Genomic DNA, 15,904 nt, shown 5'->3' with positions numbered 1-15,904 from the left:
GAGCCCGGCAGAATTCTGGGTTTAGGAGACTGATACGACAGGCCAGTGAGACCCAAAAGACTAGGGTTTGCAGGAAGGGTACTAGAGAGGACAGAACAGCACAGAGAGAAAATTCTGGAGATGTGCAGAAGTTCTTCCTTGAGTAACCTGCAGAGTACTGATTAGTATATGCATGTGAGAACTCTACCTGGGGCAGGGAAAGAACCTTCTCATCCGACAGGATTAGTGGAAACAGTACTTAGAGCTCACGCAGAGGAGAGTGTCTGTTTGATACATTGGTCATTAGGTAGAGTACTCAGAAGGGTCTTGCCTCAGTAGTTATCTCTAGCCTACATACACACTGCTCTGGTTTCACCAAACAAATATTAAAAGCAAGATGTGAAAGGATTAAACTTTTTCCGAGTAACTTAAATGTGTTCATCAAAACCTATTCAAAAGCAACACAGATGTTAGAATTATCATATAAGGACTTGCTAAACAGTTATTATTGTTGTGTTCCATATGTACAAAAAGTTTAAAATTTAGTAGAGACATGGAAGATGTAAAAAAAAAAAAAAAAAAAAAAAAGACCCAAATTAAACTTTCAGAGATGAAAATTTCACTGTGTGACATGAAACATGCACTGGATGTGATTAATGAGAGGTTTGATATTGTAGAAAAACACATTAGTAAACTTGATTAGATAACAATAGAAACCATTTAAAATAAAATGGAGAAGAAAGAATTTTTAAAATGAAAAGAGTGTGAACTATGGGACAACTTCAGGTGGCTTGCTATTAATTAATACTAATCTAATTGGAATCCCTGAAGAAATGACAGACCAAAAAATTTTGAAAAAATAATAGCTGACGTTGTCCAAATCTGAAGAAAACTATAAACCCACGGATCCAAGAAGTTCAATAAACCTCCAAACATAAGAAACATAAGGAAAATCACACCAAGGGACATCATATTCAGTATATCACTGCTGAAGATCGGTGATAAAGAAAAAACCTTTAAAGTAAACAGAGAATAGCAGGTCATGATATACAGAGGAAGAAAGGTAAGGATGACAGCAGATTTCTTAGGAGAAACAATGCAAGCAAGGAGGCAGTGGAGTGACTGAAAGAAAAAAAAAAAAAAATGTCAACCTGGAGTTCCCTACCTAGCAAAATATCACTCAAAAATGAAGGTAAAATACAGACTTTTCCAGACACACAAAAGCTGAAAGAATACATCACTGGAGACTAGCACTACAAGGAATGTTAAGAAGTCCTTCAGGTGGAAGGACTACAATACCATAGGGGAATATGGATTTAAATAGAAGAATGAACAAAATACAAATATACCCAAGGGAATGGTAACTATAATGCTAAATAGATAGGCTTTTTTTTTGTTGTTTCTTCTCTTGCTTTTATGAAGGATACCAGCTAATCTGCTTCAGCAGATATAAGAAACATGATTGAGCATAAATCAGTAATGCTTTGTATTTTAAAGGAAAAAGACATGAAGACAGAATCTGTACATAATTGTGGTAATAGTAATAGCAGGCATTTATTGAGCCCTTACTATGTGCCAGTTACTGTTCTGAAGTCTTTATTTACATTTATTACCTCATTTAATCCTCACAACCATTCTAAGAGGCAGACTCTTTTATTTCCATTTTACAGAGGAAGAATCTGAGGCATAGAGACATTAAGTAGCTTGTGCAATGTCCATGGTTGGTAAGTAGCAGAACTGGGATTCTAGCCTAGGTGTTTTGACTCCAGAGCCAGTGGTCTTAATCACTATATCAAATTGCTCCCCAGGTTGTTTAATACTACAGAATAATACGATTCCTTCATTAACTCTTATTGTATAATAACTTCTGTGGGCAGGCTTTAATAATTTACAGATTTAAAAAAATATTCAAGTCACATGTTTCAAATGAATTAACCTTTTACACTGACAGTTGGATAATTTAGACAAAAAGAACAAGCCATGATCACACAGCACTCTACCCTTTTTCCTTACCTAGTCCTAGGGTAGGGATCTCTCTCAGGTCCCACATGCTTCCTGTCTATTCTTGTGGCTTAGTACAAAAAATGTGATTATTAACAGTTTCTCCTGCTCCAAGAGTCTGCTGCTTGGGTCCCTGATTCTTACTCATCTGTACCACATACTGTAGGAAAAATGGCACCCATAGACTTACTCAAAACAGGGTTGCCACAAACAGCACAGTATCTGTGGAGCACCACCAAGTATAATAAAACGAGATATGCTTGTATTTTGAGTATCAGTTACTGGTCCTAAATGAGGTATGCTTGTAGGCTTGAGTACCAGTTACTGGTACTAAGTAGTGAGAGGGTTCTAACTGAATATGGCAGTTAAAGTGTAGGGTGGAGTGGGTTGAGGAGGATAGAAGAGAAAGAGGCAAGGCCTTCAGAGAAAGCAACCCTTCAGGGAGTTTTACTCCTACTATCCAAGGAACTGTCAAAATCAAAATTCATCCAAAGAGAAAGCTAAGGTTTATTATTATTGTCATATCTGATAAGACTGGGTGATTAAACACCAGACATAAAGTCAAGTGGACCTGTTTGCCCTTCCTCTTTCTTTCCTCCCCTTCCCACTGTGAAATATCACCACCTTTTCTTCGGTGCTAGGATAACAAGTCCTTAGAAAAGCAACAAGTCTCCCACTTCAGCTTCTGTTTTTGATCTCATGCTTTCAGGCCTCACATCTAGAGAAACTAAGTGGAAAAAAGACAATTTTGTTTTGTTTTGTTTTGGAGGGAAAGAAGTTATATGGGAATTTTCTCAAATATCCCCTTTCTTCCCAAAAGTCCCTTCCCTTCCTAATTCATTTAGGATAGGAGGTGCATTTCTTTCCCAGAGGTTGAAATGTTTCCTAGGGAAATCTGCCATATCATGTGATTCTCGACATTTTAACTATTTTAACTAACGGCACCACCTAAATTGATTAGGTTTCTCTGAGGAGGAGCCCCCAAGCAGAAGTCTCTGGCAAGGATTAGTTCTGGAGTGGTCCTGATGAGCAAATCAGACCAAAGGAGGGGAGCCCTTGAGGGTCTATGCTTGCATTCCTAGGCCTCAACATTTATGGTATTTGAAAGTGCTTTTATCTAACTGTCTGTCTTTTCTGTTTGGTCTAATTATTAGAATTACTAATATTACAAATGAATGAACATTTCCTTGGATCCTGACAGCTTAGTTCAAAATCTTGCTCCATCTCTTACTGTTTAGTGTCTGTGAGCCTCGGATTCTTTATCCGTTGTTGTGAGGATTAAATGGGGTCAGTGTATGTAAGTACCAGAGTACTTGACACATGGTGGGCTTTACATAAATGTTTAGGTCCATTTTTCCATTCCTTTTATAGTTAGTTAACTATGGCAGAGCTGAAAAATAATACAAGAAAACTTGGAAAGCTTAGTACTTGAGACATTAGTGTTTTTATTTTATTTCTAGTGAACTATTTGATTTTACTAGATAATTACCAGATTTAATTTAGTAGCCTGTATAATATATGTGGCATGTTGGTGCTCCTTCTAATGAGTAAAGATCTATTTCAGGTGTTTTGCATTTTGGTGTATATTAGTGTTAGAGAAACCTAGGAGTCATGTAGTCCAGAGGTGCTCAAACTGGTGGGGCTACAGAATCACCTGGGGAGCATATTCCACCTAGATTCTCAAGTCCTGCCCTCAGAGATACTGATTAAATTGATTAGGTTAAAGCTGGAAAATTGCATGTAGATGAGTCTGTTGTAGCATTTGACCATATCCCTTGTATAGATCAGGAAGCTAAGGCCCAGCTCACACAGTGTTAGAACCAGGTCTTGGTGTTAATTAACTAAGTTAATTAACAATTACATCACTTTTGGATAATACTTTACCTATTAATTCAGTGAATCCTGGTGGGAATTACTATGTGAGAACTAAATCCCTGCTAATTGTACCTAGCCCTGCATTTATAATGAGAGTGCTAAGACCACAGAGTGATGTTTTAGAAAAGCACTTGCAAGGAGTTAGAAGCAAGAATTCAGCTCCTCCCTGTGCCATCTATTAGTTCTGTTACCTTGAGCAACTCAGTGAATTTCTCTGAGACTCAATTTTGTCACTTGGAAAAATAGAGCTAATACTAGCCTTTCCCACCTAATAGGGTAGATTTTTAATAGTATGTGATAGCTCTTGGAAAATTAAGAATTATTCAACATTTTAATTAATGCACCAGGCTCTGGAGCTTACTAAGACATGGTGGCTGCTCTTAAAGACTACTAGAGGAGACAAACATAACATAAATACTAGTAGGAAGTCAAAAATACTGTTTTAGCAATAACAAAGTTACTTTGGAAGCATGACTGAGGGAGTAGCTGGAGAGAGTCAGGAAGGCTCCTTAGAGGAGGTGGCATTTGATCTGAGCCTTGAAGGGATGAGAAGCCTGCCTGGCAAGGGACAAAGGGAGAGTAACATGCGGAAGCATGGAGTCATAAAGCATGGTGTGCTGAGAGAAGACAGCATGTCCCTTATAGTTGGACCGTGGATTGGAGTTGGGGAGATGAAGCTAAAAAAGGTAGGCTGGGCTGGATACTGAAGGTCTCTGTGCCAAGAATTTTAATATCATATGTGCAAAGGAGGTTTTTGAGCCTGGGTGGCTTGCTTAGACAGAAATTTTGGACAGATAATTATGGGTTTATTCTGGAAGGAGATTTGGAAAGACAATGACTAGAAGTTTTCATTATTATTGCTTTCTTTTGTTAGTGACTTCTGTAATTTAATGAGCCTAATGAAAGTAACCTTTCCCTTATCAGAGATTTAGGTTTTTGTTGTTCTGCATAGTACTCTATATATAAGGCTTTTTGCCTCTATTATTTCTAAGGATAAGTCTCCAAAAATAGCATTAACGAATCGAAACATATGACCTGCCTAACACCTCAGTATTTTTTTTATATAAATAGAGTGTGCTAATTTTCTGCAACATAAGCAGTATAAAAATAGTTTTACCACATTAATAGCATTTGGTGCTTTTTAAAAAGTTATACTAATTTAGTAGTTTGTTTTAATTTCCCTCTTTCTGATTAGCAAGGATTTTTTCCTCTGTGTTTACTAGTATTTTATGTAAATTTCAAAATTAATATTTTAATTACCTTTCTATTTTTATGTCACAAATTTTAATATTTCTCAAGTTAAGCTGCCAAGTAGTTTTTAAAATGTAAATATTTGAGAAAGCATTAGTATTACTTCTATAAATACATAAATTTTATAATCTCTCAGTCTGAAATAAATTTATGGTTTTTAATATTTGCCTTTCACATGAACATTTGGTTAGTGTCTTCAAGCCAGTGTTCATCTCAGGGATATTCACTGTTCTACTTTTAGTTCTTCTTATATAAGAACCAATATCATGCTATTACAAGTCAGGCTGGGCATAGTGGAACACGCTTGTAATTGCCGCACTTTGGGAGGCTGAGACTGGAGGATAGCTTGAGGCCAGGAGTTCAAGACCAGCCTGGGCAACACAGAAAGACCCCCCCCCTCAAATTTTAAAAATTAGCCAGGCATGGTGGTATGTGCCTATAATTCTAGTTTCTCATGAGGCTGAGTGGGGAGGATTGCTTGAGCCCAGGAGGTCAAGGCTACAGTGAGTTGTGATTACATCACCATACTCCAGCCTGGGCAACAGTGAGACTGTCTCTTAAAAATTTCTTTTTAAATTTAAAATTTAAGCAAGTCATGAAGTTTGTGGTGCTGTCATTCAGAATTGCTTACCTTGACATTGAACTCAATTACATTTATTTAAAACTTATGTTAAAGCTACTTTGACTATATTTTTTAAACTTAAAATTATATCATACCTGGTCACTATTGGAAAACCCAGTTTACCTATAAAAAAAGTGTCCAGACTTTCCTCAAAGGTGATGTAGTTATCAAAAGCAGTTACTGTATTCTTACTATCATAAGGGATTGAGTTCTGTACTGAGATGGTATGGCTTTATTCTAAGCAATCATAATTTTAATGGATGCTTTTCTTTCTCAAGGTGATCCAATAAAGCTGTCATTGATTAAGAGGAAAGTGCATTTCTTCTCCTTCTCACATATTTTCAGTTTTCTGAGTGTCCCCTGCTTCTTGTGTCAGAATTTTGCAAGGGGGCCAAGTGAGGGAAGCATAGGCTTTGAAAAGTATCACATGGTCTAGTCAAAAGCACAAGTCAGGCATAATTGGACCTTGCCACTGTGACAGAGTCTAGGTTATTAGCTTGTGGTATACCTAAGAATTTAAACTCACCTATTCTGCTTAAGTAGTTGGTCCACTTCAGTGGGCTAGAAGCATATGGCCACTTACCTATGGGTACCATTTTGTATCACTGAAAGCGGGCATGTGCTATGTTAGCAGACTTGGGTCAATTAGGAATTTTATTTGAAGCTTGATCTAATTAATTTGACCTGGTTAAATTTGAGGAAGGGTTGTTTTAAAACACTAATTTTTGTATATTAAAAATAATGAGGCCAGACATGGTGGCCCATGCCACTAGCACCTTAGGAGGCTGAGGTGGGCAGATCACTTGAGACCAGGAGTTCGAGACCATCTTGGCCAACATAGTGAAACCCCATCTCTACTAAAAATACAAAAAATTAGCTGGGCATGGAGGTGGGCATCTATAATCTCAGCTACTGGGGAGGCTGAGGCAGGAGAATTGCTTAAATCTGGGAGGTGGAGGTTGTAGTGAGCCGAGATAGTGCCACTAACTGAGTCTAAAAAAAAAAGTAATCAATGCATATAGTAAAGAAAACTCAAAGGGATATGAAGTTTAAAAGTCTGCCCTCTATACCCTTAGTCTTACCTTCCATAGATAAACATTGTTAACAATTTCTTGTGTAAACTTCCAGAAATTTCCTATGCATATTAAATCATATCTATATGAAAATATATATCTTATCTATCCTTTAAAAATATAGAAATGGGAGCTATTCTACATATACATACTGTTTTATACCCTGCTTTTTGGACTTATTGTCTTACAGCCATCTTTGTATGCCAGCACATGTAGATGTTCTTCATTCTTTTTAAAAACAATGTTGAGTAATGTTATAGCTCTTTTAGAATGTATCTAGCAGGCTTTCCAGTTTTTGCAGGAAAGCCCCCTCCCCCAGAAAATAAAAAATAAATAAATAAATGCAACCAACATTGAGGATTTTCTCAAAGTTTTTCCTACCTCTAACAATGCTACAGTGGAAATCCTTGTATATACATGCACCTTTGTGTACTTGCTATCTCTTGGTTAAACTTCTAGGGATATAATTGCTGGGTCAAAAAAGTACTATCACATTCTTCCCCAAATTGGTATGCTGATTTAGAAACCAAGAATTTATTAAAAGTACCTAAGCTCTAAATTTTGAAGGAGTGTGCTTGAGAATGAAATTAGGATTAAGACAACCATATGCACTATACATGTCTGAACAACAAAAGGTACTCACTACTCATACTGGACACCCTCATTTGGCTTGCACACATAGTTTTTGTTTTTTTGTTTTTTTCTGTTTTTTTTTTTTGAGATGAGTCTCTCACTCTGTCACCAGGCTGGAGTGCAGGAGCACATCTTGGCTTACTGCAACCTGTGCCTCCCTGGTTCAAGGGATTCTCCTGCCTCAGCCTCCCAAGTAGCTGGGATTACAGATGCGAGCCATCACACCCAGCTAATTTTTGTATTATTAGTAGAGACAGGGTTTCACCATGCTGGCCAGGATGGTCTCGATCTCCTGACCTTGTCATCCGCCCACCTCGGCCTCCCAAAGTGCTGGGATTACAGGTGTGAGCCACTGTGCCCAGCCAATATTTTCTTAAAATGGACCCAGAGTGAAAGAAAATCTATCATCTCAGCATAAGAAATTAGAGCAGTCCCATAGGAGGAAATGCTGCCTTTTAGGAATTGGTTTAGAATTGGTTTTAAAAATCAGGTGAAATACTTTGCCTCATAATGATTTTATATTTGTGATCTTTAAGAAGCTATGTAAATACAAGCATTTATTTCTCTTTAGGTTTGAGCAGGGTATTTTCCTTTTATCCCTTGGAAATTAGGCCTTTTCTTAAATCTCCATATCTCTGCCTCTATCTCCATAACAACAATGTCCTCTGAAAACCTGATCCAGGTTCTAGGAACGTGCCGTGTAACACTGATCATGTTGGATTAGAATGACTTTTTGTTAGGCAGCTGGGTGTTCAGTGTTTTTAGAATGCTAGTATATCTCAACCAAATGCAATAGAAGGGGTAGCCTGTGGATTATGTGTTTGTCTTCCTTTTGTTGCTGGGTCATTTATATTTAATATTTTGTTTTTCTGATAATCTTAATACCTGTGTTATATATTCCACAGATTTCAATGGGACAGATGTTACAAGATTTTGGAAAATTTCTTGGGATGTTTCTTCTTGTTTTGTTTTCTTTCACAATTGGACTGACACAACTGTATGATAAAGGATATACTTCAAAGGAGCAGAAGGACTGTGTAGGCATCTTCTGTGAACAACAAAGCAATGATACCTTCCATTCGTGAGTGTCTTTTAAATGTTTTAGTAAATATATTTGCCTTTTCTTTTTACCATCTACTATATGGATTCATATCTATAGAAATGGAACTTCAAATTTTAAGAAATTCCTTATTAATGTTCATAAACTTTTGTAAATACTTATTTTTTCATGAATCACTATAGTCACCCTTACATACAGAATCTTAAATAGTGGGTCCAGATTATTACCTTGTCTTTCCTACTGCAATCTATCTTAACAGAGGAATTCTTGGCATTTTGTGTGTTCTTAGCATTTTGAGCAATTCTTTATCAGTTCCATGTATTGGAAGAGATGTTCAGCATCTCTGTCCTTCAGGTATTACATGTCAGTAGCAACTCTCAGTCCTTGTTACAGCCAAAAACACTCACAGCTTCAACACCTTTTAAGAGGTCATTAGAATTGAGAATCATTAGAACTTCATCAACATTTTTTTTTTCTTTAATGTATCATAAGGATTTGAACAACCTGTTGTGAGGTAAACAAAATACCTCCCCTCATTTTTAAATAAAACAGTGGAGAAGGGGTGTGGAAGGACACATTTGTCGTTTCTATTATGTGCCAACTATTCTTTAGTTACTTTGTGTATCATCTTACGTTAAAAAAAAGGTTAATGAGTGTGTGTCAATGTAGCATTTACTACATTGCCAGATTATGTTCTAAGTGCTGAGTGAATGAAGTATTAGTTGAAGCTTACATTCTAGGGAGGTGATACAGGCAATAAAAAGAGGAATAAAATATACAGTATGTTACACAGTGGTGGGGGCTACAAAGACAAATAAAGCATGGGCTAAAGCGCGTCTGTGTGTCAGAGTTCAGTTTACCTAAGGATCTGGGGAGTGCCCCAGAAGAGATGACATGCACATGAGGATCTAAAGCTGGTAAAGGAGCAAGCCATGAAGAAGATATCTGGGGGAAGAGAATTTACAGAGAGAACAGCAAAGGCAAGTGTCCAAAGCTAGGAGCATGACTGACATGTTCAAGAAAAAGCCAGGCAGCCAGTGTGGATGGAATGTGTCGAATCAGAGGGGGAGTTGTAGGAAATGAAGTCACAAAGGTAATGGGGATCATGTAGGACCTTTTTGCCTTTGTAAGGATTTTTAGTTATTGAGATTAAGAGTTATTTGAAGGTTTTGACCAGAGGTATGGCAAAATCTAATTAGATATTAATAGACCATATAGGCTGCCTCGTTGAGAATAGACAAAGGCAGCAAGGGCCTAAACAGTTATGAATAATTTATCTTCCTTAGGGTCTGTGTCTTTGTTTAAAGTAAGGCATATCTGTACTGTAGAAATCAACATCATTTTAAAATAAAGAATTGTTCAAGGATTATCAATGTTTTATTTATATAATTTTGATATAAACAAATTATTCATTTTTGCTAATTTCTTTAATTGCCTTTTAAACAGAAATGCAATTGTCTTTACAGGTTCATTGGCACCTGCTTTGCTTTGTTCTGGTATATTTTCTCCTTAGCGCATGTGGCAATCTTTGTCACAAGATTTAGCTATGGAGAAGAACTGCAGTCCTTTGTGGGAGCTGTCATTGTTGGTACATACAATGTCGTGGTTGTGATTGTGCTTACCAAACTGCTGGTGGCAATGCTTCATAAAAGCTTTCAGTTGATAGCAGTAAGTTCATTCTTTTAAAAACTTTATATTCTCCTGAAAAGATAGCCAAAGATTATAAGAATTGAAAAACAATATTTTAAAATTAAATATAGATTTTAAAAATGTAAATAATGTATAATAATTGCAAATGTTGAACCAATATTTTTTTGCAAGGTGTGGAAACATCCCCCCATATTTGTGTATGTATTCATATTCCAGTTTGCTTTTTAATTTGCCTTTTATATAGAATCATGAGGACAAAGAATGGAAGTTTGCTCGAGCGAAGTTATGGCTTAGCTACTTCGATGACAAATGTACATTACCCCCACCTTTCAACATAATTCCTTCACCAAAGACTATCTGCTATATGATTAGTAGCCTCAGTAAGTGGATTTGCTCTCATACATCAAAAGGCAAGGTCAAACGACAAAACAGTTTAAAGGTAAGAAATTAGAAGCTTGAATGGCAACATAAAAGTTTTTGCAATTCCTAATCTCAGATGTTTCTTAAAGTATAAGTGTGCAAGTTCCCTAAGGGCTGTGACCATCTGAGTTTTTTTCACTGCTGTATTCCCTAATGTACCGCATTGCATCCAACATAAAGTAAGGTTTCAGTAAATATTATTTAGAGAGAGAGGGCCAGCGTGTTGGCTTATGCTTGTAATCCCAGCACTTTGGGAGGCTGAGGTGGGCGGATAACTTGAGATCAGGAGTGCAAGACCAGCTTGGCCAACATGGTGAAACCGCATCTCTACAAAAATACAAAAATTAGCCGGGTGTGGTGGTGCGTGCCTGTAGTTCCAGCTACTCTCGAGACTGAGGCAGAAGGATTGCTTGAACACAGCAGGTGGAGGTTGCAGTGGGCCAGGATCATGCCACTGTACTCCAGCCTAGGTGACAGAGTGAACTCTACCTCAAAAAGATATATATATATAAATATATATATGTGTACATACATATGTATATATGTATATATATGTACAAACATGTATATGTATATATATGTACATACGTATATATGTATATGTACATACATAGATATGTATATATGTACATACATATGTATATATGTAATTATTGAGAGTGAGAGATAGTACTGAGTTTTGTTTTTTTTTTACTTTTCAGATTCCTCCAATATACAAGATTTCATCTCATAGTTTTAAAACTTAGGAAATATTTGGAATACCTATTCTGTCACTGTAGCTGAGGAATGACTACTAGAATCAGCTCATATTTTTCTGGTTCTTCTTGAAAGTTATGCAATACATCAATAATTCAATATATGTTACTATAAACCAGGGGTTGGGAAATTTTTTTCTGTAAAGGTGCAGATAGTAAATATTTTACTGAGACAAAGTCAGAGATATTGTGTAAGCAGTGATATAATAAGAGAGAAAACAAATTTTCACAAAACCTTTATTGATAAAATTCAAAATATAACAATAACAGTAATAATTTTTAAAAAACAGTTCTACTTGTGAAAAAATGGAATTCCTTTTTGGAGGGGATACAATTTCACTTTAGAGTTTAAAATTAGTGTTCTTATCATCAATTGATGATAGCTGTTCATCTGTGAAATCTATTCTTAGCTCACAGGCTGTAAAGTCAGGGTGTGAACTGTATTTGGCCTGTGGGTTGTAGTTTGCCAATCCCTGCTATAAACTAAGGATTCCTAAGATTAACTTTTTTCAGTCAAGATAAGCATAAAATTAAATGCATAAAACAAATATGCAGGCTATATCATGTACTAGCAAAACTATAATAAAGCATTTAAAGAGGGCTTTGTGTCTATGAATGTATTTTTGAAGCCCGCTTACTTTAAATGTTGTTTCTGCATATCATTAGTATCATATTGTTGTTTGTTTTGAAGGAATGGAGAAATTTGAAACAGAAGAGAGATGAAAACTATCAAAAAGTGATGTGCTGCCTAGTGCATCGTTACTTGACTTCCATGAGACAGAAGATGCAAAGTACAGATCAGGCAACTGTGGAAAATCTAAATGAACTGCGCCAAGATCTGTCAAAATTTCGAAATGAAATAAGGGATTTACTTGGCTTTCGGACTTCCAAATATGCTATGTTTTATCCAAGAAATTAACTATTTTCTAAATCATGAAGAGAATAATTTTCAATAACAAATCCAAAAGACTATACTTGCATAACTTGCAGTGAAATTAATGAGATATATATTGAAATAAATAATTATGTAAAAGCCATTCTTTAAAATATTTATAGCATAAATATATGTTATGTAAAGTATGTATATAGAATTAGTTTTTTAAAACCTTCTGTTAGTGGCTTTTTGCAGGAGCAAAACAGATTAAGTAGATAGATTTTGTTAGCATGCTGCTTGATTTTCTTACTTAGACAGTGCTTTAAAATGTTTTCTTTTTATGTTTAAGAAGGGCAGTTATAAAAGGACATATTGCCGAGAAGGTTTTATAAAATCAAGATCAGCAAATGTGGCTGATGTCCTTCATAGGATACACTTGAAATATAGAAGTTATGTTTTAAATATCTCTGTTTTAGGAGTTCACATATAGTTCAGTATTTATTGTTTAGGGGTATAATTTTATCTAAAATAATAGTCTATTTTTTTTCTTTTGTATTTTGTTATAATCTTAAGCAACCAAGAAAAAACCCTAATATTTGAATCTATTTATGTCGATTCAAATTCACTTCAGTTTTCATTATTGTAATATATTTACTTTTACATGGTTATAATCACTTTATATTTTTAATGTTTTTTCACTTAACAGTACTTCATATATACATTTCCATGTATTGATGTAGGCTATGTATTTAAATTTTTATAGTTTTTTAAAAATATAGTTTTTTTTTAGCTAGAGTATTCAATTATAAGTTTGCATAGCTACTTACATTTGGTTGCTTTTAATTTTTTTGTAACATAATAGTGCTTTTTTTTTGAAGTTGGAGTGAATGTTTATAGTTATAAGATAGGAGATACTTTTTTTTTAGTAGATACTTTTTTAATCACATGTAGTCACAACCTGTTTTGTTTTTGTAAAACATTGGAAGTTCTCTTTAATGCAATGATTTCTTTTATATTTGAACTAAAGTTCTTGAGCTTATCTCCCAAGGTACTTTTCAGAATTTAACATAGCTTCTATAAGAGTGACTTCATGCTTTTTTGTGGATCATTCTTGCTGCTTAAGATGAAAAGCATTGGTTTTTTAAAATTATAGGATAAAATATGTATTTAATTTTTTGTGTGTGTTCACATAAAGGGATGTAGCTAAAATTTTTTCGTAGGCTATTACTTATATATTATCAAAGCATTTCCAGTTAAGAGGATATTAGGTATATAATTCTCTTCTTAACTGAATGTCAGATGGTCTTACACCACAGGGTGCAGGTAGCCCTTGGTCTGTAAGTGCCACCAATCCAGGGATCATTGTCTAAATAGGTTAGTAGTATGTTACATCTTGCATTTGAATTTTTATTTTTTAATTTCCAAATTTTAAGTCTTCCCTCTTTTGGGCAAATTCTTATAAAAATGTTTATTGTAAAGTTATATATTTTGTCTACGATGGGATTATGCACTTCCCAGTTGGGATTTTACATCTGGATTTTTAGTCATTCTAAAAAATACCTAATTATTAAAACATTTATAGAGTGCCTACTGTATGCATGAGTTGAGTTGCTTATGAGGTACATTTTGAATGACAGCATATTGTAAGAAAAAAGGTGAATAAAACGACATTATATTATAAATTGATAGTCTGTCCATTGTGTTACCAGTTTCAAAAAGTTGAGATATACAGTAGTCCCCCTTTATCTGCAGTTTCACTTTCCATGGTTTCAGTTACCCACAGTTAATCATAGTCCAAAAATGTTGAATGAAAAATTCCAGAAATAATTTTTAAAGTTTTTGTTTGTTTGTTTGTTTTTTAGAGACAGGGTCTCTCTCTGCCCATGCTCACTCTGCAGTGGCATGATCATAGCTCACTACAGCTTCGAACTCCTAGGCTCAAGCGATCCTCCTGCCTCAGCCTGCCAAACTGCTGGAATTACAGGTGTGAGCCTCCATGCTCAGACAGTTCTTAAGTTCTAAATGTTCACTATTCTGAGTCACATGATGAAATCCTATGCCATCCTGCCTGGACGTGAATCATCCCTTTGTTCAGCATATCCACACAGTATACACTATCTACCACTTAATCACTTAGCATCATTCTCTGTTATCAGATCGATTGTCATGGCATCCCACTGCTTGTGTAACCCTTGCTTTATATGTAATCCTAATTTTACTTTATAATGGCCACAAAGTACAAGAGTTGTCACGCAGATAATTCAAATATGCCAAAGAGAAGCTGTAGCCCGCTTCCTTTAAGTGAAAAGGTGAAAGCTCTTGACTTAAGGAACTTAAGGAAAGAGAGAAAAAAATCTCTATAGTAACATCTATAGTAACAATCTTTTGTCTGAAAAATTGTGAAAAAGGAAAAAAAAATCTGTGCTAATTTTGCTGTTACACCTGAAACTGCAAAAGTTACAGCCACAGTGTGGGAAGTACTTAGTTAAGATGGAAAAGGCATTACATTTGTGGGTGGATGGTATGAACAGAAACGTGTCCCAGTTGATGGCAATTGGGCTTAGTAGTATCTGTGGTTTCAGGCATCCACTGGGGTCTTGGAGCATATCCCATGTAGATAAGTGGGGACTACTATACCATGTTTTGAATTCATCTGCCAACACAAAGACCTGTATGTGAACATTTATAGAAGCATTATTCATGGTATCAAACTGAAAACAACCATGTGTCCATTAACTAGTGACTGGATCAGCAAATTGTACATCCATACAATGAAAATCTATTCAGCAATAAAATGGAATTGTATCAGTCACAATCAGAGAAACAGAGCTACTAGGATATTTGCAGGGACACATGTATATGTGTGGAGAGTGATTTGTTTACATTGATCTGACGTTACACAATTGTTGGAGTTGGTAAGCAGTCTCTGTAAGTCTCTTTTTTTTTAACAAATGCTTAAGTGGAGCTGGCAGTTCATAGAATAGGCCAGTGGGAAGAAAACATGGATGTCAAGTAGGAGAGATCAGGGACAAACTGGAACCCATGAAGACAGACTGAGTCCCAGGTCACTCCTCACATCTCCAACCTTAGGATGTGATGCCCTGTGGGATAAGTGTTGCCCTTTGCCACTTGCTTTTGCAAATGTGTTGCTAAACCCTCACTTGGCCCAGGAATCAGGGAAGCTGAAGGAGGATCCAAGGAAAGGAGGGTCAGCTGTAGGCCTGGCTGCTGCCCCACATTAGCAAAGTGAACCAGCAGATAAGTTACAGTACGTGTGAGCTGCAGAAGTGCCCACATCAAGAACAAAATGGCTGCTGGTTCACCTCTGCTCTCCAGTCTCACACTAAAATGTCTCTTTTAACTGGAAGCATACAAGGAAGGGAATTTTGGGAAACATAATTAGGCCTAGCGAAGTTGATACATTATAAAGCCACCATGGGAACAAACTGCTGATATATGCAATAGCATGGATGAATTTTAAAACTCAGTGAAAGAAGCCAGTCACAAAAGGCTGCAATACTGTATGGTTCCATTTATATGACATTCTAGAAAAGTCAAAACTATAGAAACTGAAATCAGATCACTGAGTACCAGGGTCTAGTGGTCTAGAAGACGATTGACTGCATAACTCACCAAATTGTATGTTTAAAAAGAGTGAATTTTGGCCGGGCGCGGTGGCTCAAGCCTGTAATCCCAGCACTTTGGGAGGCC

The 15,904-nt window shown here is 36.0% G+C and overlaps 1 protein-coding gene and 1 non-coding gene across 5 annotated transcripts in view; both read left to right on the top strand.

Moving 5' to 3' along the window:
* The window catches only part of TRPC1 (transient receptor potential cation channel subfamily C member 1), a 77,509-nt gene extending 63,634 nt beyond the window's left edge, over window positions 1–13,875 (top strand). For all 4 annotated transcript variants that reach the window (XM_032264240.1, XM_032264248.1, XM_032264270.1 and 1 more), the window contains 4 exons: window positions 8,340–8,515; window positions 9,961–10,162; window positions 10,389–10,583; window positions 12,011–13,875. In XM_032264240.1, coding sequence (XP_032120131.1) covers window positions 8,340–8,515; window positions 9,961–10,162; window positions 10,389–10,583; window positions 12,011–12,238 — 801 coding nt within the window. In that variant the 3' untranslated portion in view covers window positions 12,239–13,875. The remainder of the gene's footprint in view (window positions 1–8,339; window positions 8,516–9,960; window positions 10,163–10,388; window positions 10,584–12,010) is intronic.
* On the top strand, window positions 7,051–7,112 carry LOC116544900. Its single transcript, XR_004266088.1, has one exon. It is a non-coding gene; the product is annotated as a U7 small nuclear RNA (small nuclear RNA).
* Window positions 13,876–15,904: the final 2,029 nt, after the last annotated feature.

The sequence above is a fragment of the Sapajus apella genome, unplaced genomic scaffold (assembly GCF_009761245.1).
Source record: "Sapajus apella isolate SASKATOON/1434 unplaced genomic scaffold, GSC_monkey_1.0 scaffold4, whole genome shotgun sequence".
NCBI classification, from domain to species: Eukaryota; Metazoa; Chordata; class Mammalia; order Primates; family Cebidae; genus Sapajus; species Sapajus apella.
Note: the sequence above shows the minus strand (reverse complement) of the source record. Positions and strands in the feature narration are given on the sequence as shown.